Raw genomic sequence first — 26,366 nt, 5'->3', positions numbered from 1 at the left:
TACTATTAGCAGTGGGGCATCTTTGTATAACTGAAGAACTTTTTTTTATTTAATTACTTTTATAGTGAATAAAAAATAAAAAATAAAAATATTTTTTATTTATCAAAAGCAATAACGAATGAACTTAATTTCCCACAGTACACTTGCTCTTGCGTCATCAAACAGCGACGTTACCCCTCGCAACGATAATTACGCGTCTCCTTCAGTCTGCAAAACGTTGAAGCTAAACTCGCTTCTTCTGTGAAATCCAGTTGTACATTAACGACACAAAGTGTGCTAATGCCTAAAATAAGGTAAGTTTCTGTTTGAGTCATTATACAAAACAGTATTTTATTTTAAGTTTGGTTTGCTCACAAGCTATCGCACTGCAGCACTTGTAAGTCCTCATGCAAATCAAAACAAGTCTGTAGATTGCTGCTTTTCACACATCATATTGTTTTGTAGCTCGGACACATTATGGGATGTGGCTGCAGCAGAAGTGCGCAACAGGGAGAACAGGACAGGTGAAGAGGATGCTGAGGAGGATGCACACTTCCCCACCGAGAGTACAGTTTTCTTAATGGGCAGTAAAGCAGGGGTGCGCATACAATAAAACACTTTGAACACTGATGCTGCGTGTACAGTTTATAACTGACTTATTTGAAGTCTTCAGGGTTTGTTTTTGGGCTCGCAAAGTATTTTCTAATGCCAAAAAAAAAACAAAAAAAAAACAAACAAAAAAAAACAAACAAACAAACAAAAAAAAAAACTAATGGAATAAGAACATCTAAAAATTACAATTATAGGGGAAATTCTGAAGAATCTTTTACAGAGCTCTTTTTTCATACATCAACAGTTTATAGTGACTATTGTCCATATAACTCATGTATACTATTCTTAGGATTCTGAAGCTGTACAATACTGTTTTATAAACAATAGACAAAATTTAAGCGATCCATACTGCATATTCAAATGGGCACTTAAGGATTATTATTATTATATGCTCACCCTCGAAAGACTTCAGGGTCAGTGAGTAAAAAATTACAGAATTTTCCAACCAGGTCTCATTGTAAAATATATATATATACATATACATGTGCTAAATTAAAATCTTTTGTCAATTTTTGTTGAATTTTGTTGACAAAATAAGTCATAAAATAAGTCATAAAAAGTCAATAAAAATAATAATAATAAAACAACAACAACCCATAAACATTTGACGATTCACCTTATCTTTCAGGGTAAAACAACAATATTACTGCGGTTCCTCGACAGGTAAATATGAGTGCTGTACTGTACATTTGTTTCTTAGTTTTTAAGAGTATTGCTGTGGTGTCATATTTGTGTTTTGTCCTTCAAACCAGAGATGAAGCACCTAAACCTACACTGGCGTTGGAGTATACTTTTGGTAGAAGGGCGAGAGGACATAATACGGTACAAAATCAAATGTTTTTCTCATTAATTTATAGGTGTGAATAAAAATGGATTTCCTAATGTCAGATATGTACATGTCTGAGTGTTATGTGAAAATGTCATAAGGCTTATACTTTCTCTCTTTTACAGAATTAGTGTACAGGCTCATATACTATATATATATATATATATATATATATATATATATATATACAGTTGTGCTCAAAATTTGCATACCCTTGGAGAATTGGTAATATATGTACTATTTTTTAAAGAAAACATGAGTGAGCAGGCAAAACACATTTCTTTTATTTCTAATGGGATTCATATTCAACTGTAGGTTATAACAGAATGGCACAATCATAAAACAAAACATGGCAACAAGAAAAAAATGAAATGACCCCTGTTCAAAAGTCTGCATACCCTTTGTTCTTAATACTGTGTATTGCCCTGCCCCCTTTAGCATCAATGACAGCGTGCAGTCTTTTGTAATAGTTGTCTATGAGGCCCCAAATTCTTGCAGGTAGTATAGCTGCCCATTCATCTTGGCAAAATGCCTCTAGGTCATTTAAGTCTTTGGTTGTCTTGCATGAACTGCACATTTGAGATCTCCCCAGAGTGGCTCAATGATATTAAGGTCAGGAGACTGTGATGGCCGCTCCAGAACCTTCACCTTTTTCTCCTGTAACCACTGGAGGGTCAACTTGGCTTTGTGCTTAGGGTCATTGTCATGCTGGAAAGTCCAAGAGCGTCCCATGCGCAGCTTTCGTGCAGAAGAATGCAAATTGTCTGCCATTATTTTCTGATAACATGCTGCATTCATCTTGCCATCAATTTTCACAAGATTCCCTGTGCCTTTAGAGCTCACACATCCCAAAAGCATCAGTGAGCCACCACCATTCTTCACAGCGGGGATGGTATTCTTTTCACTATAGGCCTTGTTGACCCCTCTCCAAACATAGCACTTATGGTTGTGACCATAAACCTCTATTTTGGTCTCGTCACTTCAAATTACAGTGTGCCAGAAGCTGTGAGGCATGTCAAGGTGTTGTCGGACATATGGTAACCAGGCTTTTTTGTGGCATTGGCGCAGTAAAGGCTTCTTTCTGGCAACTCGACCATGCAGCAAATTTTTGTTCAAGTATCGTCGTATTGTGCTCCTTGAAACAACCACACCATCTTTTTCCAGAGCAGCCTGTATTTCTCCTGAGGTTACCTGTGGGTTTTGCTTTGTATCTTGAACAATTCTTCTAGCAGTTTTGGCTGAAATCTTTCTTGGTCTACCTGACCTTCACTTGGTATCAAGAGATCCCCGAATTTTCCACTTCTTAATAAGTGATTGAACAGTACTGACTGGCATTTTTAAGGCTTTGGATATCTTTTTATATCCTTTTCCGTCTTTATGAAGTTCCATTACCTTGTTACGCAGGTCTTTTGACAGTTCTTTTCTGCTCCCCATGGCTCAGTATCAAGCCTGCTCAGTGCATCCACGTGAGAGCTAACAAACTCATTGACTATTTACACACAGACACTAATTGCAATTTAAAAAGCCACAGGTGTGGGAAATTAACCTTTAATTGCCATTTAAACCTGTGGGTGTCACCTTGTGTGTCTGTAACAAGGCCAAACATTCAAGGATATGTAAACTTTTGATCAGGGCCATTTGGGTGATTTCTGTTATCATTATGATTTAAAAAGAAGCCAAACAGTTATGTGATGATAAATGGCTTCATATGATCACTATTCTTAAATAAAAGACAGTTTTTTTGCATGATCAGTCATATTTTAAAAATCAATGCCAAAATTTCACAATTTCTGCCAGGGTATAAAAATTTTTGAGCACAACTGTGTGTGTGTGTGTGTGTGTATATATATATATATATATATATATATATATATATATATATATATATATATACATATATATATATATATACATATGTATATATATATATATATATATATATATATATATATATATATATATATATATACACACACACACACACACACACACACACACACACACACATAATCATATACATTTATCTTTTTCCTTTCTCTGCAGCCTAAAGACATAGCTCATCTGTGGGAACTAGGAGGTGGCATTTCTTTATCAGATCTTGTTCAGATTCCCATCACAGCTGACAATATCAGGTTTGACACACAAACATTGTATTTTTATGTATATAATGATAATGTGTGTCTTTGTCTACGTCTTAGAAAAAAACTATAAGAATAACATATCAAAAGCAAATGCAAACCAATTATATTTCTGTTTACAGTGCGTTGTCTGTGGTGCTTGTCCTGGATCTGTCGAAACCCAATGCTCTGTGGGAGACCATGGAGAGGCTGCTTGAGTCAGCTCGAAGCCAGGTGGAAAAAGTGTGCGCCTCACTCCAAAAGACAGGAGAATCTAGATCCGGCAAACAACCAAGCCAGAACAGAGTCTCACGAGTCCTCCACAAGGACTATCCGGTATGAGTGAATAACACAATTGCAGTAAATGAAGTGTTACATTAATGTTAATGTCTCTAACATTATCCAGTCTCTACTCTGCAGGACAGAGAGCTCATAAACCCTTTTCCTGTTTCTCTTCTCATAATTGGTAGCAAGTTTGACATCTTTCAGGTAAAAACCTCACTTTATTATAGACATTTATGTAGGAAAATTTAACTGTATTGTCTGTCTATCCATTCATACTGAATCGTCTCCTTGTAGGATTTTGATTCAGAGAAGAGAAAAGTGATCTGTAAGACTCTACGCTTTGTAGCCCATTTCTATGGAGCATCATTAATTGTAAGACTAAGCTCTTATTAAAGGAATAATTTTTTATGTTTGATTGTAACCTTCAGAAATTTGTAGATTACGGTATTGGAATTTGTAGTTTGAAAAATAGTTTTGTGCCATAACCCAGCTTTACTAAAACTTTTAAATTGTTACTGTTCTGTTTTTTTTTTTTTTCTTTGGTAAACGTTATGTTTTAATTCTCTCTGTGTCTCCATAGTTCACCAGCAGTAAGTCAGAAACCACAGTGTCTAAAGCCAGGAGTTTTGTCAATCAGCTGGCATTTGGGACTGAAAGGCCGTATGAACTTTTCATTTTTCTCTTGAACTTCAAATCAGAGATATTCTTCATTAATAATTTTTTTTCCATTCTGTTAGAAAGTCAATCTCTACAGACCCCAGCAAACCTCTGGTTATTCCAGCGGGCCTAGACTCCCTCAGTCAGATTGGTAAAATGCATTGTACATTAGTTTAGGTTAAAGACTGTTTTTTATGACCTTAAATCAGCATAGATTTGTAATTTTATCAAGAATCAGATTCAAAACTTATTCAAAAATGTGTGCTGCATTCTGCATATGGGTAGTTGACAAACTGTCAAGCAGCAAAAACAGTATATATATATATACACACACACACACAACCCCAATTCTGAAAAAGTTGGGACAGTATGATAAATGCTAATAAAAACAAAAAGGAGTGATTTGTAAATTATATTCACCCTTTGCTATATTTAAAGCACTACAACTACACATTATATGATGTCTTTCCTTGTGAATTTCATTGTTTTTTGAAAATGTACAGTAATTTCAAATCAGATGATTGCAACATGCTCCAAAAAAGGTGGGACAGTCGAGTGTTTACCACTGTGAAATGTCACCATTTCTTCTAATAACACTTATTAAGCATTTGGGCACTGAAGACACAAGTCTGAGAAGTTTAAAAAGTGGAATTTTCCCCCAATCATCCATTATGTAGGTCTTTAGCTGCATAATTGTACGTGGTCTTCGTTGCTGTATGGTGTGCTTCATAATGCACCACACATTCTCAGTTGGAGACAGGTCAGGACTGCAGGCAGGCCAATCTAGCACCCACACTCTCTGCTCACACAGCCATGCACTTGAAATCCAGGCAGTATGTGGTTTGAAGTTGTCCTGCTGGAAAATGCAGGGACGTCCCTGGAAAAGACGGTGCTGGATGGCAGTATATGTTGCACCAAAATTTGTACATATCTGTCCGCATTCATGGTGCCCTCACAGATGTGCGAGTTACCCATGCTATGGGCACTGACACACCCCTGGCCCATACAGACACTGGCTTTTGGACCTGATGCTAATAACAGCTTGGATGGCCCTTTTCCTCTTTGGCCCAGATAACACAACGGTTTAGTTTTTCAAAAACATTTGAAAATGTGGACTCTTCAGAGCCCAGAGAAGTCGGCAGCGCTTCTGGACAGTGTTGATGTTGGGCTTCTGCTTTGCATAGTAAAGTCTTAACTTGCATCTGTGGCTGCAGCAGCGAATGGTGTTGACTAAAAAAGGTTTACTAAAGTTATCCCAAACCCATGTTCATTATATCCATCACAGATAAATGCTGTTTTTAAAGACAGTGACGTCTGAGGGATCAGAGATCACACGCATTCAGAAATGGTTTTCATCTTGCCTTTTACGCACTGAGATTTGACCAGATTCCTTGAATCTTTTAAACTATATTGTGCACTGTAGAGGGTGAAATGCCCAAAATCCTTCCAATTTGTCTTTGGGGAACGTTCTCAAAGTGCTGGATTATTTGCTGAAGCATCTATTGGCAAACTGACAAGTCTCGAATGATCCTTGCTCTTGAAGGACTAGGCTGTTTTTGGAAGCTCCTTATATATTATAATACGATTGCCTCACCTGTTTACCATCTCCTGTTTCACATCGCCTTGTTATTTCAACTCGTCAAATTGTTATTAGTCTTAAATTGCCCCCGTCTCAACTTTTCTGGAGCCTGTTGCAATCATCTGATTTGAAATTACTGTACATTTTCAAAAAACAATGAAATTCACAAGGTAAAACATCATATAATGTGTAGTTGTAGTGCTTTCAATAAAGCAAAGGGTGACTATATTTTACAAATCACTCCTTTTTGTTTTTTATCTGCATTTTTCATACTGTCCCAAATTATTTGGAATTGGGGTTGTATATACATAGGCTTATGTAAAGTTTAACCTAAAATCTTGTTGGGGGAAAAAAAAAGTTCATGTTGTTTGTGATGTTGCTATATCTTTAGGTGTTCAATATATTTTGATTCATTCATCATCTAGGTCCACCTGTGACCTCTGATGTTGATATTGGAACCCTACATGCCAAAAACCCCTTAGACCTTTGGAAAAAGGTTTTTGAAAGGGTTTTTCCACCAGAGGTACTTTTTTGTTATAGTAAACAAAACCACACTTGAACCTTAATAAAAGCCGGACATATGTTTTGTAAGCACCTGTTAGCAAAAATGATGTTGTGTAATGTTACAATTTATCTCTTGATTGTTTTGTCTTCAGAGCATCAAGGAACGTAAAGAGCTGAAAGATCCTGCCAAAGACCCTCAGTACAGTGAGCCCCTTATAGACTCCATGAGAGCACAGAAAGACCAGGTACTAGCTCACCACATCTTCCAAATATTTTACTTTATTTGTTTGATAAAGCTAACATCAGATCCTGTTTTGCCAGTTTTTGTCCTCTTTTAACCTCTAGTCATTTGTGTTTATATTGCCTTACAGTTAAGATGTCTTAAACGTTTTTAATTAGCTAAACTACCCTATACCATATGGAGACTTGCCCTGCTTTACTTTGAACTATATGAATGAAAGTTACCCTGCATCACACACTCTATGCCCTTCAGTAGCCTCTCACCTACTGTGCTTTATTGCTGTTGTATTCTATTCAAGGAACACCAAGTGATTGCAGTCATCAGATAATAAGACTAAGAGAGAGTCACTTTGTAAATGTACTACTTACACTGCGGCTGTCACAGTTTTCAAACCATATTAAAGGATGCTTTTGATATGTCATATTGGCAGGTTTCAAATAGCATAACTGCTAAAATTATGTATGAGTTTTCCCCATCAACACAAGTTTAGAGCTCTCATGCATTTTGAGCCCTTATGTCTAACAGTATCAGTTCTGATAAATTAGTGACAGATGAAATAGATGAGTGAGATTTCAGATTTAAAGCAATATGGTTAAACACCAATTTCAATGATAAAATATCAGCCACACAAATGTGTTTTATGTATTGGAGAGAACACATTACATTGTTCTAAATTAAACTTTTTTTCTGTTCTCTTTTCTTAGGAGCTGGAGCAGTACAAGAGAGAGCAGGCCAAGTCATGGAAAAATGTTGCTCTGGACCCAAAGATTTAAATATTACATGTATTTAATTACGGGACCACATGGACTGAGAAATAATGTTTGACAGGAAGAGTATGCACAATACTAGTTTTCTACTTTATTCACAGTCCATTATGCACAATAAAGGATGATGAGTTACGTTTTAATGCACAAATATAGCTATAATCTATTTGTTTTGTGTAATTGCACTATGGTTAGCTGTTTCACCTTTGTAATTCACATTTTTTACCTAGTCAAGTCATTTTTATTTGTATAGCACTTTTCACAACCCACATCGTTTCAAAGCAGCTTTACAGAAAATCATGCATTAATAGAAAATGAAACTGTAATATCTATAAAGTTTTACAGTAATTGTGTAGTTTGATTAAACATGATTGTAATTTTTTTATAAAAATAAATAATTAAATAATAATTGTATTTATAACCCCAGTGAGCAAGCCTTAGGCGACTGTGGCAAGGAACAAATAACTCCATAAGATGTTGGTTAATGGAGAAAAATAACCTTGGGGGAAACCAGGCTCACTGTGGGGGCCAGTTCCCCTCTGGCTAAACAACATGAATATAATGCCAATATTAGTTATTTGTGTGCAGTGCAAGTCATGGTTTAACATCTTTAAACTAAGTAAGTGTTAAGGGTCAGTGTTTAAACAAAGATTTTGTATGAACTGTAAGATTAATGACTCATGTCTTTGAAGTCCATCCTGGATTAACTGCAGAAGTTCACATAGATGCATTGTCCCTTGTTAGTTGGCTGATGAAGGGTTTTGTTGGCAATTAATTGATAGTCTATGTCTTCCATTTCAAGAGTGTAGTCCATCATTAGACCAAGGTGATGCAGGCAGGGATGAGTGGGGTGCGGCGCAGTTCAACCGGCCGGTCATTTCGGTGAGGTCTATCCTAAATCCAAGGTTCAGGCATTGGCATATGAAGTATCCCATGTCTTGTGGTTGGGGTTGGCATCAGTTCATCCTCTGAAGTCCATCGTAATAGACTGAAGTGATGTCTGGTTGGCACTGGCTGCGTTTAGTCGTCATCATTCAGAGACACATAGCAGTGGAGTCTGACACCAAGCAGGAACGGAGCTGGATCTGGCCGGCTCTGGTAACCTCGGGATATGGAAACAAATAAAATAATATTAGCGTAGATGCCATTCAATTTATTGGAGAGTTATAGAATATGAGAAATGTTTCTGTTTCCAGCAGACCTAACTAAAGCAGCCTAATAGTGAGCTGATGGATAAATTAGGTGTATGCCTGGCTAAATAAATGAGTCTTTAGTCTAGACTTAAATTGAGTCAGCGTGTCTGTGTCCCGAACATTGTTAAGGAGACTAGTCCATAGTTTAGGAGCTAAATAGGAAAAGGATCTACCTCCTTTTGTGGATTTTGTTATTCTAAGAACTATTAACAAGCCAGAATTTTGTGATCATAATGAACGTGATGGAATATAGCGTGGTAGAAGGTCACTTAAGTACTCTGGAGCTAGACCATTCAAAGCTTTGTATGTAGTAAACAGAATTTTAAAATGAATATGAAATTTAAAAGGTAGCCAATGTAATGACGATAAAATGGGGCTAATATGATCATATTTCTTGGTTCTAGTCAGCACTCTGGCAGCTGCATTTTGAACCAATTGAAGTTTATCACACATCTAAATGTTATGTTATAAAGTATAATTTATTTGTATTTTGAAAATAAATGCTTACATTTTTGCTTTAATGTTCATAGCTCTCTCTTTAAAGCACCCTTGATGACTAATATAAAATTATTTAAACAAGACACAATTCACAGGTTTATTTCCAAATTAAACAAAAACAATTTATTTAATATGTTGTCCCCCATTACTGAGAATATGCAAAAATATATAAAAAGAAAAAGTGCCATAACAATTAAATGTATCGAAATAAACAAAAATAAATAAACAATACATTTATTAAAAACAATAACAAATCCAAAAAGGAAACAAACACTGACATGATACACAATATGTAAACGCACAGGGAAAAATGATGTACCAAGCACTTTATCTGCTCCCATACAGCTGTAGACCGTCTCACACAAGTTATGTTTTTATCTAAGAGGGGAGTCCCACTGTCAAGGCATCTTATAATGGATACAGTGGGATGTAGTGGCATCATAATCTTGTCTTTTTTTTGTGTCCTGAATTGACTGTTCCATTTCACATTACGCCTGTGATGTGCAAAAATAAACTTTAGCACGCTAAATCAAGTCTTTCCATTCTTAAAGACAGAAAGACTATAGAATACTGGGCACTTCGTGACATCATACATTTATAAAACATATAAAAGCCAGCTGTATGTATTCTGTCTGGTACAGTACCTAGCTGCACTATTTTCAAAGTCTCCGTCTAAGTCTAATTACAGTTACACTATGTGTACGAAATTCTCTTCCTATAGGGCTTCACAAAGAAAGGCCAGGTTAGTGGTTCAGGATTATTCCTTCCCCATACCCCCTAAACTAATACAGACAAGCAGCAGAAGAAACAAAACTTGGGTATATGGTAAACGAACACACAAAGGTGGAACATATCTCTTCATGAAAAGAAGGCTAGTAGGTATTAGAGCATCATAAAGACACAGAGAATCTATGCAATTAATGTGAAATACACCAGAAAAGTTGTTACTACACACATCACTTACAGTCATAAGGCTTAGTCAGCTCTTAATAGTGCTGGAGCTCTTAAAAGGGAGCATAAATGAATGAATAATCAAGATTTTGCCAGGGTCCATCAGTGCATTGCATGCATTAATCTGCAAGTTCCATCTCTATGTTCTTCTATTTGAAAACTAAAAATATTATGCTACTCTTGAATATAAAATGGATGTATGTTTAAAGGCCCCGTGAAATCAAAATAAGAGTTTTGCGGCTTTTTGCTCATGTAGCCTTGAGGTCATCAATCTGCTAGTGTACTCCTTAAAGTTGACACAATTAACCTTTAGTGCACATAATTCTCCTCTGGAGAAATGAACCAAAATATTGATGACTCGTCTTGCACAACACAAATTTTTGTCCAATCAAATGCTCTGTAGAATGATAATGCACCTCCTTAAACAGCCTGCACTGCCTAACATGTAACAAATCATATGAATTAACTACAGCCTATTGGCGATTTTTAAAACGTCCTGTTTCAATAGGAAATATGTCATGACAGGGAAGAAAACGGCACTTGTCAAACGATTTCATGGGGTCTGTAAAATTCAAACAATCATGAATTATGAACTTATCTTTACATAAAAAATAAATAAAAATAAAATACATTTCACAAGCTAATTCTTAGCTTGAATGCACAAACATTTGTACATTCAAGTACACATTCGAAATGCAGTTAGCTAAATAGACTGAAATTCAAATATACAATTGCTCAGTGTACGCATAGTAATCTGTATTTATTTTGGTAAACTGGATTGTTGCAGTGTGCATAACTTAGAGAAAGGTAAGCTCAGTGGAGAGCAGACAGGCACTGGAGTTATTTTTGTCTGTTCACAAGGGATGTGTCTGGCAGTTTATTGGGCATAGAGCAGGATGGCCACTTGCCTGCTGTTACAAGCAGCTGTGTGTGTTTTGGTGTGGTTTTTATAAGTAATCATTCCAGATACACAGGTAATCCTAAAGGCTGCATTAGAGGGTAAAAAAAACAAAAAAAAACATTTACATTTCCCATACAGCATCCTCAATGGGCACATAGGGAGGAATACATTATACATACACATAAAAGATTAAACTGGGAACAAGCTATGTCTTTTTATTAGTCCAGTTTTCTGCTTAATTGTTAAGATTATTTTTTTTTTTTAATTATGCTTAGATCACTTGCTAGCAATGGCACTCTCCTCTCCAGTGGGGTGTGTGCGGTTAAAGTTGAGTCCCACACTGGGTAACTCTTGGCTGGGGCTGGTAATGGGAGGTGGCTGGGAGGCTCCATTACCGGGCAGGGGCCCCCATATGCTCTGGGATCCAGGGCTGGTTCTGGGTTTAGGGGCAGTAGGACTGGTCAAGCCGAGGCTGGTCAAAGCATCGAGGGTTCCATCAGGGTCCACCATGACATTTATAACTGCAGGGATGTACAAAGACATTAGCGGAGAGAAATTTTGAGAGGGAGAATTTAACATTATCTACTGGAAAGATGCATATAGGCCTTGCAAGTCTTACCTTGAATCTGCTTTTCTACCCTCTTCAGCTCTGTTAGTATAGCTGAAATGTCCTAAATGCCACAAAAAATAAAATAAAAAAATTAAAAATTAAAATGAGTACAGATTAACATCAAATTCTTTGCTAAAGACATGAATAGATTTGAGAGTTATTGCAAAAAGGAAGACTTTCAGTAGAAAACAAATTTATTTTTTGCCTGTCTTCACACATCACAATTTGTTCTTGGGTCTTGTGAATATGTGGAAAAGTGAATTCCAGGCATGCAGATAAAAATAACTTAAATATGGACTACTTTAATGGTACTACTGAGCTCAACAGCCTCAGTCCTCATGTCCTCTCATTGTATGGAAAAGAGATATGCGAATTGTTCCATGAAAGAATAAAGTCATACGGCTTTGGAGCAACAGAATTGTCATTTTTGGGTAAACTATTTCATTAATGAACTTACCTTGTTTGTAGTTTTGGGAAGTGGAACTTCATTTTCTAAACAGAGTTTACTCTCAATATCATCCCAGTTCCTATCCTTGTCCTTGAACAATATCCTTGAAAATAATAAATAAGAAACTCAGTGCCTGATCTCTAATCTCTGTCTGCAAAGAGTTCAATTATACAATAAAGGTCTCGGTGAATGACACAAAGGTCAAAATACACAGATAGAACAGATTAAATATATCTATGACATGACACTGCTCATGTTTAATTCTCTGTGATGTCATTTGATTTAATCAGCAATACTGAGGACTTTTTTAACTTCATGACTGACCTGATTTTGCCTGCAGTTTTATCTACAGACTGTCGGATTTTGGAAGACAGTTGGGAAACCGATGTCAGCAGTAAACTATCTAGCAAAGCCTGTAAAAGAAAAGCCAACATGGCCAGGTCAAGCAATCAATTATAATAAGTTTCCACATAAACAAGATCCAGTTAATAAACCTTAATTACAATACAGTATATCATTATTTATATCACCACTCATTCTCATAAGACAGACTATACTGAAAATATATCTAGACCTGATGACACAATTTGTGTATAAAATTGAACATTCATGATAAGATAATCTAAATCAGCAGATAGACTATAGGTCAATGTGAAAACAACATTTATAATCCTAAATGTAACCTAATCTGACAGTTGAAAGGTTCATACCGGTCTCACCTCATCCCGGTTCCAGGTACGTCTGCGTAGGGCCGTCTGAGGGTCAAGGTTGTCTGGGGCTCTGGGACGAAGCTCTACTGGTCTGCCATTGATCTCTAAGGTTTTGGTGTGAACTACAGGGGGAATCTTCTTGAAGTTTAGACTTTCGTCAAAAACTCTCTCTACCAGCTGCAGAAAATGATGATGGAGAAACAATGAAAAACTTAAGAGGCTAAAACTATTAAGAACAATCATCCATCTGTCACTGAACTACATTTATTGCATGGAAATTCATACTGGTCTTAGCTGGTATTTTCAGCAGGGAGTACTGTGTTGTAAAAAAGACAGTGAGGCCTACCTCCTCCCTGGTGTCGATGGCAGATCCTGGCGTGGTCGCAGCTGTGCTGACTGTGGTGCTGGGGGCAGTGCCAGAGGAGCTGACTGAGTCGATCTCGCCTGCCACGTCGTGGATCTCCCGTGCCAGGATGGCCAGATCCTTGGCAAGGTCCTGGCTGATCCTGCGCACACAGGGAAATAACCTGTAAACTTTCAGATGGGTATCTCAAACAGCATGCAAAATAAACCACAAAAATCACATTAGAATTACTACAGAATTCATGCACATAAATGCAATCCAACATCAAAGTAATCAACTGAACGAATGACATGCAGTAAATGCATTATTTATAATTATACAATTAATCATGCCTAAGGCATCAAGAATACTAAATTAGATATGAACCACATATTTGTGTGCGAATATGCTCCAATTCCGACTTTAAATGGTATTCTGCTGTTGAGAGGCATTTCAGTGTATTGCAGAATAACCACAAGGTGGCAGTATTGCTACATGAACACATCACAGATTGGCAAAGGGTCAAATGAGGCATTCACCTGTTGTTAAGGCTGCACAAAGTATTTTTTTAATGCTTTGCTGGTCAGTATGGCAGAGGTACAGACACCTATCGGCTATGTGGAGCATCACGCAAAAGCTTCCAGTTACTGATGCCGCAGCAGAGATACCAGAAAGTGTCCGATTAGAAAGGGTGTTTTCATCTCATGAGAATGTACATAATTTTAAACATACTTCTCAAAAGTAGTATTTATTTCTTTAGGTGCACTTCTCTGAAGTGGAACAAATCATTTAGTCCACCTTTAAATAATTATAAATGTGTTCAGTTACTCTGAGGAAATTACTACTGTCTGGCAATTGTGTGCCCTTTAGAATAATGAATGAAAAATATAAATACATATAATGAGGCAGGGTGAATGAAAATTTAAAGGATTAGTTCACTCAAAAATGAAAAATATCTCATCATTTACTCATCCTCATGCCATCCCAGATGTGTAAGACTTTTTTTCTTCTGCAAAACACAAATAAAGATTTGTAGAAGACCTTATTCACACTAACGCCATCTTTGATATTTAATGGGAATGACAAAGTGGCTTTGAGGGATAGACTTACAGTCTCTTCAATGCGCTGTACTGCAGTTTAAAGTGTTTTTGGATCATTCCGTGGACAAAACATTGATAAAATATCTGTCCAAGAACATTCAGTATACAAAGAACTCCAGACAACATGAGTTGTGGAAAATCAGATGTGATCTAGGAGCTTTAAACAGCTTTATACTGTCCGTGCCATTGAAGAGATGGTAAGTCTATCCCTCACAGCATCATTTTCATTACCATTAAAAATCAAAGATAGCACTAGCATGAATAAGGTCATGTATTTCAGCTCTGTAGGTCCATACAATGCAAGTAAATGGTGGCAAGAACTTTTAAGCTCCAAATACAACATAGGCATCATAAAAGTAATCCATAAGACTCCAGTGGTTTAATCAATGTCTTCTCAAGCAATCCAATCGGTTTTGCGTGAGAACAAACCAAAATATAACTTATTTTTCACTGTACATCTTGCCATTGCAGGCTCTAGGCACGATTATGATTTTAAGCTCGATTACACTTCCTAGTGCTTCACACATGCGCAGAGTGCTAGATGGTGCTATAGGATGTGTAATCAAGCCTGAAATCATGATCGTCAAGGAGACTGCTGATGTCAAGATTTATAGTAAAAAACGTTTTATATTTTAGTTTGTTTTCACCTAAAACCGATTGGATCATTTCAGAAGACATTGTTTAAACCACTGGAGTCTTATGGATTCATTATATGATGCCGTGGCAGGGCGGGGCCGGGTCGTGATTCTACACACCCGGCTCCTAATCAGGCTGATTAGCCCGAGAGGGATAAAGGCCGACTGGAGACGGCAGTGCAACAGAGAGAGAGTTACGGACAGCTGTGTGTGTGTGTGTGTCTTTTGGTTTAAGTTCATTATTAAATTATTATTTATATTGTTAAGCCGGTTCTCGTCTCCTCCTTTCCATTGATGTGTTACACTGGTGCCGAAACACGGGAAGGAGGAGGGATGCGCCGTAGTAGAGTCCTCGCCACTACCATCCACCCCAATGGAGCAGCTGCGGCCATCCGCAGGGGGACTGAGGAGCCCGGCCGCCTGAAAGCGGAGGAACGGCCGCCAACCGCGAGAGGAGGAGGGGCTCCTAACCGACCGCCTGGAGCTGTCAGGGCCGCTGCTAGGGGTGGAGGAGACCCCTACCAGCTGCTGAAACGCGGCGGGATCTGAGATCGCCGACCACGAGCGGGGAGGGGCTCCTGGCCGACCGCCCAGAACTGCTGCCAGGGGCTGGGGAGACCCCTTCCGTCCACCGAAAACGCGGCGGGGCGTTCCGTCCGCCAGGGGCCGGAGGACTGCCTCCGATCCGCCCGGGGAGGCATGGCTGTCATCCACCAGAGGGTGGAGGAGTGGCAGAGGACAAGGCTACGGTGTACTGAGAACCAGCAAGTGAATTTTTTTTCTCTCTCTCTCCTTTCTCTCTCCCGCTGCCGCTCCGTGTTGGCCTCTTCCCTCTCTTTTTAAATGTTTTTGTTAATTTGGCACGATCGCTGTTACGCCGTGTATTTTTTTTGTTTCCCTCCCCTTGTCCCCTCCCCTGATCCAGGTAGACGGGGATGACCTGCCGGCAGACGGGGCGGACGTCATGCCGGGGGCTCCCTGGCCAGAGAGAACGGGGGAGGAATGTGGCAGGGCCTTCACCATCATCCACCATTCAGGACCAACAGAGCTGAGATTTTCTTCTAAAAATCTTCGTTTGTGTTATGCAGAAGAAAGAAAGTCATACACATCTGAGATGGCATGAGGGTGAGTAAATGATGAGAGAATTTTCATTTTTGGGTGAACTATCTCTTTAACACAATAAAATGACCAAATGTCAAAAAGAACATAAAAAAGAAAAGTAAATTGTGTATAAAAAAAAAAAAAAAAAAAATGAGAGAGCTTGTGATCAGCAAATATAAGTGCAGTAGCCCTGCAGCAGTAGATTTGAACACAATCTCTCTGTATTTGTTCCAGCCTTTGACTAATGCAATATGAGGACATCTCCTGAGATGACTGGCTCTGTGCCTGATTACCTCCCGAAACATGCAACAAATAAAAATAAAAAAAGTCTGTTATAATTTACTAACCCTCATGCTTTTCCAAACCTGTCGTATGCAGAACAAAAAAGGAGATGATTTTTATGAATATCTTGGTTGTCTTTTTAAAACAATGGTAGTCACCAAACAAGGACCCAAAAGTATCATAAAAGTAGTCTTATGTGTCATATTTCAAGTCTCCTAAAGGCAAACGACGCATTCATAAGTGATATGATAGAAGCTCATTTACAGGGGCTTGCATGTTCATGTGAGAACTTGTGTTGGTTTTAGCGCTAAGGCACTATCAACTGCTGTTGTATTGAAAAGACAGTCTGTGATATTCATCAAAACATCTCCTTTTATGATCAGCTTAAGAAAAAAAGTCATATGGGCTTGGAACGACATGAGGTTGAGTAAATTATAACAGAAAAATGATACATAACTATGGGGTCATTTGTGAACAACACTGTAACACTCACAGTCAACATATGAACGTGTCTGTGTGTAGGAAAAGGTCATAGAGTTGATGAGTACCTGGCAATCTCCTCGCTGTGGGCTGTCCAGTCTCGTATGTACTCCTCCTGTTCTCTCATCCTGTTTTTGAGGAGATGGCCCCCGGGGCTGGTCGTGACAGGAGCGGGGCCACCCAACCTGCTGGCACGAAAGGTGGTGCCAGGCCGCAGACGAATGTGTTTAGGAGAGTTACGAATGGAGCCAAACTCATCTTCGGAGGTAGAGGCGTATTCAGGAGGTAGCCGTCTCCACCTGTTATTGGCTTAAATGAGAGAGGTGTGTGATATATCAAGTGCAGTTTGTTTACACAAATACAATTAATAATGAACAATAAATTTTTAGGCTTCATGTGAATTGGTTTGATGTGTTTACATTTCATCACCAAAAGGAGTTACCTTTGGGAGCAGTTATGAGTATTTTATTGCAAATCCATTGTCAATGTTAGAGAAAAAAACAGAGAAGTCTTTGTTAAATGATCAACAAACTCCTTGCATCTGTATTACATGATGCAAAAAACACACTGTTTCTTCTTCCCCATCGGCTCAAGGTTTTTGGACATAACTACTAAATAAAATAATATCTTAACCTCATTCATTATACAGTTCCCATCAAAACCTTGTTTCAAACAGGGATGGAGCAAAGATTGGTTTATTTACCATAAATTAAGTATAAATTATACATACTTCAAGTGTATTTGGGACTTAAAAAAATGTTATAGCCTACGTTACAGTTTTCCCTGCAGAATTCAAACTTGTTAAAAGTAAACAGCAAAGTAATGATTACATCTAAGATAAATGACACTAGCAAGTGATGAAAAGCCTTATTTGGTTGCTTGATCACAGGAAGATTCAAGGTAAGATTTACTCATGAACTACAATATTGTTGTAGTTTGCACATAATCCCAGATTGGAGAAGTGTGCTTACAATTACACTACTTTTTTCGCACCACATGCTCATTTCAATAAGCAATTGTGGTGTTGTACTAACCTTTTGCCACCAGGGGGAATCTGTTCAACATTCACTGGCCCTCAATCCTTATTGCTCAGTGCTTGCATCAGCATATGAGAAAGCCAACATTCTCCTGATTTCGGCATTGACAAATTGCTAAAATCTTGACAACTGGCGAATTGCTGAGACATTACATTAACATTCATTATTACTATCAATGTTCCCTCAAAGCACTGATTCTGCAATCATGTCTTTACTCTAAAGCACTGACACCTCGCTCTCTAAATTATTATTTAATGGGATAGTGAATGAGCTGAGTGCCTCATCACTGCTGTGGCTGACAAAAGGAAACAAGAGTAAATTAATAAATGAGTTCACAAATGTGTGAAAATGACATTTAAAACATGCAAGAAGCCTTTTTTCTGTATGAACTTCAAGGATCTTCTTCAGTGTGTCTGAGATCAACATGCAGTGACACAGATAACAAGCACGAACATCTGAAACTACTTTAATACAGGTTCTTCACTAAAATAACTTTTTGCGTTTGTGCTAAGGTTAAATTTCACCTGCATCTGGGAAAAACAGCACGACCATTTTATTTGTGCTTTCTTTGTCTTTTATGATTTTTTGTGGTTTATTATCATGCAGACATGGTGATTGATGTATGTCATCATGAATCAGAGTCCTTCCTCTTGAAATCCGAACACAAGTGGTCACAGGAGACGCATTTAAGCAACCAGGTGTAAAAAGCAATGTGTCTAGCCTGACCACATGTGATTGGATCACCCAAGACACATTTTAATACCAGGTGTAAATGGGGTCTTAGATGTACTATTATATTTCTCCTTACCTGATGGAGTGCTGTTAACAGGTTCTGTCTTCAGCTTGGGTTCCGTTAGCTTGGAGACACTATTGGCCCGCAAGCGTGCAGTTAGCTTGCTATCTGATGCTTGCTGACTTGTGCTTCGCAGTCCAAGGCGAAGGGCTGTATCTGATGACAAACGGGTCGATGTGTTCCGACTGACTGTCACCTCTGAATCACTCCGTGCTGAAAACGAACCGAGCCTGGTTCGCCGAGGTTGTGCTAGCATGTCAATGCGCGATTGTGCCTTCCTTCCTGATGGCTTAGAAGTGGAACTGGTGGTGGACACCTCAGATGCCACGGAAACCCTGTCTGCATCTGCTAGGTCTGTGTCTGACGTGTCCCCGAGCCGAGCCTTGCGCAACAAGGACGCCCTTGTAGGACGGGGTTGGGGCAAACTAGCACCGGTCTGTTTTGTCAGGGCTGAGGTGCTAGTTTGTGGAGTCTTGCTGGGCTTCATGGACATTTTGTTAGTATCAAGCTTGGACTGCAAGAGATCATCGGTGGAGGTGAAGTGACTTTTGGTGTGTGAGCAACTGGAATACATCTCCTGGTCAGAGGACAGGATGTCAGAGATGGCTATAGAAGACGTCTGGTCATCATCAGTGAGATCCTGGGATGGTTGGCGGCCACGCAAAGCAGTTTGCACTGAACGGCGAGCATCTGAACGGCTTTCTGTAGTCTTGGTCTTGGCCTTCCTCTCCAGACGTTCTCTCACGCTGGTCGTGGTTTTCGTAGTAGTGCTTGCATTGCTTTTCTCTCTATAAAGGCTGCTGAGAGAGCGCCGCTTCTGCACAGCCTTACGATCACCATCAGTCGCCGCCTGGCTGACAGTGCTTGCTGTGTCAATATCTGACTCAGGGGACACAGGGCATAAGGGGGGACAGCTAGGTGGCACTGCTGAGTCTACCTTTTTCTCATCACGGAGCTTAGCTTCCAGGAATGCCATTACAGCTTCAGTGTCTTTGAGAAGAGTTGCCGTGTCCATGCTGCCAACTGAGTCGCTACGCTCCCTCCCACCATTTTGCCGGTTGATGCGAGGAATCAGTTCTATAGGTACATTACTGCTGGGCTTCTCAATGGTAAAGCTGCCCTGCCTCACCAGTGGCTTCCCGGACCTCTCCCCGTCACTTTCTTTACTCTTGTCCTCGGAACACCTCCTGCGACTCTCCTCGGTTCTCCTCTCCCCATTTCCCAGGGAGCGTACAGAAGACTTAGAGGATGAACTCTGTCTTGCTTTCCCATCCTGCTGGAAGGTCTTGGCTTGGCATGACTTGCCAGACTCAATGTTCTTGTTGTCCTGAGTGCCAAGACTCTTGCCATCACCTTTATGGTCATTGTGGCTTTCTTTCTCCTGGGGTTCTGTGTCTTGCTTCTCACCGATCTCAGAACGCTTAATCTTCTCCTCTGTGGGAAGCTGGGGAAGAGTCCTTCTCTTACGCTCAGCTTGGCTGGAAGTGGTGGAGCCAGTGCTCTTGAAAGAGGCATCAGCATCTGAAGTGTAAGACGGAAATATATAATACACTCTATAGTGGGGCTGAAATTTTGGAGTTTACTTTTGTAATGTTTTTTTTAATTTTTTTTTTATTTCAAACTGTATTATCAGTGTAACAATTTGAGTGAAATGTTTAATAAAAACACTAACATTAATTTCAGAATTTCTCAGTATTTGGTATGTCCCCCTTTTGCTTTAATGACAGCTGGTTCTTGGCATGTGCTTCACAAGTTTGTGCAAAACCTGATGATCCAGGTTAGCCCAGCATGATGTGAGAATGTTCTAAAGAACATCTTGTGTGTTTCAATGGAAAATTTGGAAGCTTGAAAGTAAACATGGTCAATGTAACAAATTTGCGTATTTGATTAGTGACCTAGAAATAGTACAGAATCTTAAAGATGTCTTTTTTTTTTATTTCACATAACGTTTCTTTGTTTTACATTTTTCAAAATTCTTAAACTTATTTCTAGGTTTAGATTTTGAATCCCAGATTTTTAATGTTGACTAAGACTTTTGAAACCTACTGAATACTAGATCAATGTGATATGTACAGTATGTATATAAAAATGTTCAAAGCATAAAAGGTGGCTACAGAGGTATTTCAGAGAAAATAAAACAATTACCTCGCTCTTGATGGATGAAAGCAGGTGGTTCTGCTCCAGAACCCTCTGGGTCTGTTCTTGTTTGATTAGCAGCTAAACTGGCCCACTGCGAAACCCAGCTAGGGCTGCCGACTGCAATAGATTCCTCTACAAGTCTCTATAATTACACAAAAGTTAAAATTTTACTCTATTCATTACTACTTGATATTCATCCCTGCTAGCCTTCTGTGTTACAGTATTGAACTAGAGCTGATGGCATGCTGTGTAATAATGATCCTACTGCAACTCTAAAAATCTAAGACATTTAAAAAAGTCTCACCAGATCATCAATCAATTAAACTGGGTTGTGATACATGGGATTTCTGCTACATGAGGTGGACTCTGTATTATCTTTATAACCAATCAAAAGGTATGTCTTTAGCAAACCAATTGTGTTAGTGGCAAATACGCTAAAACTTTCTTCTCATGATGTTTGCACACATTTGCGCATTTGGTGCATTAGTGCACCACCAGCAATAATGTCAATTTGGAAACCAATGTTAACATACAGGAATAATTATTAAAAAGAAGGCAATCAGTAACAGCTCCATTTGATATATTAAAATATGACCAAATCTTTATTAATAATATCTGTCCTTATATTTCTGTCATCCCTTCAATGTTTAAAAACACAAATCTACTTCTTAGGTATTCAAATGCCTTAAATGTAATGGCTGAAATATCTTAAACTAGATTTGTACTTTTCATAAGAAAATGTGAGTGGTGTTTGCCCATGCAAAACTCTCTGCCACGATACTAGTGTTGCTGTTGTTTTAATTAGTGTTGTTATTGTTCTGACATAGAACTAGGGTGTTCTGGGAGCTTGTTTAATAGTCCAAGTCAAAGAGCTCAACCTCAAATATTTATCATATTCTTATCCCTAGAAATGACTTGAGTCTCTCCTTTAATGTAAGTCTATGGGATTTTTTCACCCATGCTAGAGTGATGACTGGGTGAAAACATGGTCCCTCTACAAGGGTCCAAAACAAGGACTCTTGTATCCTTATTCTTGTGTGTGTGTGTGTGTGTGTGTGTGTGTGTGTGTGTGTGTGGAGATTGCCTTAAGGCAAGAGAGCACTACATCCCATTTTCCCTAACTGGGTCAGTCAGTAAGACAAATACTCAGTGGAGGGAATGACTGACAAAGATTAAGCACAATGTCAGTCTCTTCCATCAAAAACTGAAATGCAATATCAACCAGTGTAGCTGTACTAAAAAATATATATATATATATTACATAAGAAACAACTAGGTTTCTGTTCAAATTAAATATGCAGTTTTTTTGTTTTTTCTCCCCTTTTCTCCCAAATTTGGAATGCCCAATGTGCTCTAAACCTGTGGCCAATTTGGTTACTTAGGAGACCTGGCTGGAGACACTCAGCATTCGATCTCGTGACTCCAGGGGTGGTAGTCAGCGTCTTTACACGCTGAGCTACCCAGGCCCCTAAATCTGCAGTTTGATGTCAACAACATTATGCCACCAAAAATAAAACACTTGATTATGAAAACCTACACTGGTGGCCAAAATTTTGAATAATGTACAGATTTTGCTCTTATGGAAAGAAATTGGTACTTTTATTCACCAAAGTGGCATTCAACTGATTACAATGTTGTGGCAGGGCGGAGGGCAGGGCCGGGTTGTGATTCCACACACCCGGCCCCTAATTGGGCTGATTAGCCCAAGAGGGATAAAGGCCGACTGGAGACGGCAGTGCGACAGAGAGAGAGTTACGGACAGCTGTCCGAAACCTGTGTGTGTTCGTCTTTTGATTCAGTTTATTATTAAAATATTATTTATATCCTTAAGCCGGTTCTCGCCTCCTCCTTTCCTTTTACCCTGTTACAAATGTATAGTCAGGACATTCATAATGTGAAAAATTACTATTACAATTTGAAAAAAATGTTTAACTTCTTAAACTACTTCAAAGAGTTCTCATCAAAAAATCCTCCACGTGCAGCAGTGAGAGCTTTGCAGATCCTTGGCATTCTAGCTGTCAGTTTGTCCAGATACTCAGGTGACATTTCACCCCACGCTTCCTGTAGCACTTGCCATAGATGTGTCGGGCACTTCTCATGCACCTTACAGTCTAGCTGATCCCACAAAAGCTCAATGGGATGAAGATCCATAACACTCTTTTCCAATTATCTGTTGTCCAATGTCTGTGTTTCTTTGCCCACTCTAACCTTTTCTTTTTGTTTTTCTGTTTCAAAAGTGGCTTTTTCTTTACAATTCTTCATATAAGGCCTGCACCCCTGAGTCTTCTCTTTACTGTTGTACATGAAACTGGTGTTGAGCGGGTAGAATTCAATGAAGCTGTCAGCTAAGGATATATGAGGCATCTATTTCTCAAACTAGAGACTCTGATGTACTTATCCTCTTGTTTAGTTGTACATCTGGCCTTCCACATCTTTTTCTGTCCTTGTTAGAGACAGTTGTCCTTTGTCTTTGAAGACTGTAGTGTACACCTTTGTATGAAATCTTCAGTTTTTTGGCAATTTCAAGCATTGTATAGCCTTCATTCCTCAAAACAATGATTGCCTGACAAGTTTCTAGAGAAAGCTGTTTCTTTTTTTGTCATTTTTGACCTAATATTGACCTTAAGACATGCCAGTCTATTGCATACTGTGGCAACTCAAAAACAAACACAAAGACAATGTTAAGCTTCATTTAACGAACCAAATTTCTTTCAACTGTGTTTGATATAATGGCAAGTGATTTTCTAGTACCAAATTAGCAATTTAGCATGACTACTCAAGGATAAGGTTTTGGAGTGATGGCTGCTGGAAATGGGGCCTGTCTAGATTTGATCAAAAATGACTTTTTCAAATAGTGATCGTGCTGATCAGTTGAATGCCACTTTGGTGAATTAAAGAACCAATTTCCTTCCGAAACAGCAAAATCTGTACATTATTCCAAACTTTTGGCTGGCAGTGTATAATTGTTGCGCTGACAAAAAAAGCAATGGCTAGGTACATTACATGACAAACACATAATAAAAAGAAAAAATAATAACTGGTGACAAGCATGGATAGAAGAAAGCTGTCTCAGCATGCAAACTGTTGATTTAAAAAACACATTCTTTTGCAAGATACTGAAATGGAAGCACCAGGACTATACACTAGAAAAAGCTCTGAAGGACTGTTTGACAAATAGGAAAATTTCACTTTGAGGATGTGGAAAGAGACAGTTTGAAATCAGGCAGCATAATTGGATTTCCAAAAGCAAAACTGGACCAGCCTCTCTAAAATTCTCATTTTCCTCTCTGAGATTTTGCGTCCTTGCAACGCACCATCCCCATTGAATTCAATGTATTTGCTGTGTTCTCTGATGCAGGCACTTATGCTGCACAAACGAGTTTTAAAAGAACTTGTGACTATCTTTACCTCAGACACAGTGGAGCCGAGCATTTTGCTGTCCTTCACTTTACCACTGGCTTTCTGTTGCTCATGGCAACCAGAATCCTGAGAGTTCTCCACCCCAAACACCTACACATCACAAAACACAAAAACACATGGAGAATCAAGAGCTGCTTCACTTGTCGGCAAGATGTGAGACAATGGTAGTACCTACAATAAGTGGAAGAAAGGGTTCAAATAAACACAGCTGCATAGATTCCAAGGCAATAGTGCCAGCAAACAACAAGGATTATTAAATGTTGACACCCCAAAACATAGGTTTATATTTGTCCATCCCACATTTATCTATCCATCCATCTATTCCTCCATTCATCTATCAATTGCTGAAAATAACAAAATACTGGGCATTCTGATGCTGTTTGTGACATTTTGTATTTAAATGCATCAACAGTCATAAACACTCTGTAAGTAATAGCACACAAACATGACATTAAAAGGTGAAGATCCCTGAAGGTGAAGTGAATAATGGAAGAGTTGATTGGTTGGCCACATGAGGCCTATTATAAAGCCATTAGATAGAGCTTCACAGCATGAAGCACTTTAACTGCTTGATAATGGTATTTCATTTAGGACAGTATATATCTATGAAATGTAAACATTCTTTTGTTTTATCTATGCTATGACTTAACTTGTAACTTTTAATACTAAAGTTTTAAAGGTGATGTGCGTAATTTATTCAATATCAAAATAAAACTATAAGTAAACCATTTGTAGGTTGATTGTAACCAAAAATGTAACACTGTGACACTATCAAAACATTCCTCTGTTTGTTTGAGTGGCTAGTCCAGCCCGACACCGCAACATTGACTCAAGTAATAGTGTGAGTTTGGGGTTAACATTTTACATTCACTATCATAAAAATCAACCAGGGATAGTAGGGGCACAACAATTGAGACAAAGTTTTCATTTCATACCTTATCGATCATTCGCCGTGCCTCCTCTTCCTCAGGGTTGTGGTTATCCAGTTCGATAGTGTATGTGCCTTTGTCACTCTGGTCATCATCTTGCTTCTGGGCCTCATTGGTAGGACTGGGCTGACCGGTAACGGAAGAGCTCTGCACCACATTTTTCTCTTCCGACCTTTGCTTGAGTAGAAGTCGAGCAGCCGTGGGGGCGACTGCTGCCAGCGATGATGACATGCCCTTGCTGCCGTCCGCTGCCATGGCGACGACCTTAGGGTGTGAGGGCGGTGTCGGGCAAAGTCCCTCCCCTGCCATGCCTCCAAGGAGCGGTGCGGTCTGTGAGAATGAGTAGGAGCGCCTTTTGCAAGGGTTATCCTCATCATAGAACTCGATCATAAAGGCGGTGCGGCTCACAGCTCCCGAACCTTCTGTTTTGACGCGCCCCACCCCTGCAGCTCTCAGACGCTCCTCCAACGCAGCATGCCGCTTGCTGCCAAAGCGCAATCCCAGGCCGTTCTCAGAATCGCTCTGTGTGCCATCCTCGTGCTTGCTGCCTGTATGCGAAGATGGTCGTCTTAAAGGGTCATGGCAAATCCAACAACAAAACAGAGCAGTACTTTCAACTAAGCGTGCAACTTCAGAGGTAAACCTAACCACAGCTAAAACAAAATCCCCCACACGATTCGCCCAGCGATGAAACCAGAGGTTGCGTTGGGACTTGGGAGTTACAACTGGACTGCAAACCAGGCTTATTAGCAGGGCATTAACTAAGCATCATTTTGAGGAGAGGGAAGAAAAGGCGAGGAAATAAGAAGTGCAGGAGGAGGTCTTCTATTCTTCAGCTTAGTCGGCTGAGAAAATAGCATGCGGTCAGAACTGAGGCTGGAAGAAAGTACGCCTTTCATGCACTAGCCGTGAAACAAAGCAGCTCTTCTGTGTCACACAGCATGTTCTTTGACCGAGGAGAGCTGGCCCCACCGGCCCTCTATGAGTCAGACTACATTTACTTAGTATAACTAGTCTGATAACACACAAGAAAACACATATTGACTAACACAAGTGCAGCAATCAACTTTCATTACTGTTCCACTTTCTGTAGTTAAAGGAATAAATCACCCAAAAACGAAAATTCTGTCTTCATTTACTCATCCTCATATTGTTCCACACCCGTATCACTTTCTTTCTTCCATGGAACACAAAAAATATAGGGTTGGGTATCTAAAAAAATTAATGAGTAT

General features: G+C 39.1%; 2 protein-coding genes across 14 annotated transcripts in view; one reads left to right on the top strand and one right to left on the bottom strand.

The window, feature by feature from the left end:
* The first annotated feature begins 156 nt into the window (after positions 1-156).
* dync2li1 (dynein, cytoplasmic 2, light intermediate chain 1) lies at positions 157-7,973 on the top strand. Of its 2 annotated transcripts, XM_051651408.1 has the most exons (13): positions 157-293; positions 445-577; positions 1,220-1,254; positions 1,344-1,413; positions 3,461-3,549; positions 3,678-3,870; positions 3,955-4,023; positions 4,114-4,191; positions 4,400-4,479; positions 4,557-4,627; positions 6,481-6,578; positions 6,712-6,804; positions 7,505-7,973. In XM_051651408.1, exons 1-13 carry the CDS (start codon positions 280-282, stop codon positions 7,571-7,573), a joined length of 1,092 nt encoding a protein of 363 aa, XP_051507368.1. In that variant the 5' UTR covers positions 157-279; the 3' UTR covers positions 7,574-7,973. The 2 variants fall into 2 exon arrangements, with proteins under 2 accessions (XP_051507368.1, XP_051507369.1); XM_051651409.1 differs by lacking the exon at positions 4,114-4,191.
* A 1,378-nt stretch (positions 7,974-9,351) lies between these two features.
* LOC127413872 (centrosomal protein of 170 kDa-like) overlaps positions 9,352-26,366 on the bottom strand; it is a 46,132-nt gene continuing 29,117 nt past the window's right edge. For 9 of the 12 annotated variants that reach the window (XM_051651395.1, XM_051651394.1, XM_051651403.1 and 6 more), the window contains 11 exons: positions 25,141-25,682; positions 24,194-24,295; positions 20,792-20,927; positions 18,662-20,167; positions 16,885-17,125; positions 13,222-13,402; positions 12,876-13,052; positions 12,490-12,578; positions 12,175-12,268; positions 11,727-11,778; positions 9,352-11,628 (listed from right to left, as the gene is read on the bottom strand). In XM_051651395.1, the coding sequence (XP_051507355.1) occupies positions 11,384-11,628; positions 11,727-11,778; positions 12,175-12,268; positions 12,490-12,578; positions 12,876-13,052; positions 13,222-13,402; positions 16,885-17,125; positions 18,662-20,167; positions 20,792-20,927; positions 24,194-24,295; positions 25,141-25,682 (3,365 nt within the window). In that variant the 3' untranslated portion in view covers positions 9,352-11,383. The remainder of the gene's footprint in view (positions 11,629-11,726; positions 11,779-12,174; positions 12,269-12,489; positions 12,579-12,875; positions 13,053-13,221; positions 13,403-16,884; positions 17,126-18,661; positions 20,168-20,791; positions 20,928-24,193; positions 24,296-25,140; positions 25,683-26,366) is intronic. The other 3 variants (XM_051651397.1, XM_051651398.1, XM_051651399.1) reach the window with 3 other exon arrangements.

Source organism: Myxocyprinus asiaticus, chromosome 23 (assembly GCF_019703515.2).
Source record: "Myxocyprinus asiaticus isolate MX2 ecotype Aquarium Trade chromosome 23, UBuf_Myxa_2, whole genome shotgun sequence".
NCBI lineage: Eukaryota > Metazoa > Chordata > Actinopteri > Cypriniformes > Catostomidae > Myxocyprinus > Myxocyprinus asiaticus.
Note: the sequence above shows the minus strand (reverse complement) of the source record. Positions and strands in the feature narration are given on the sequence as shown.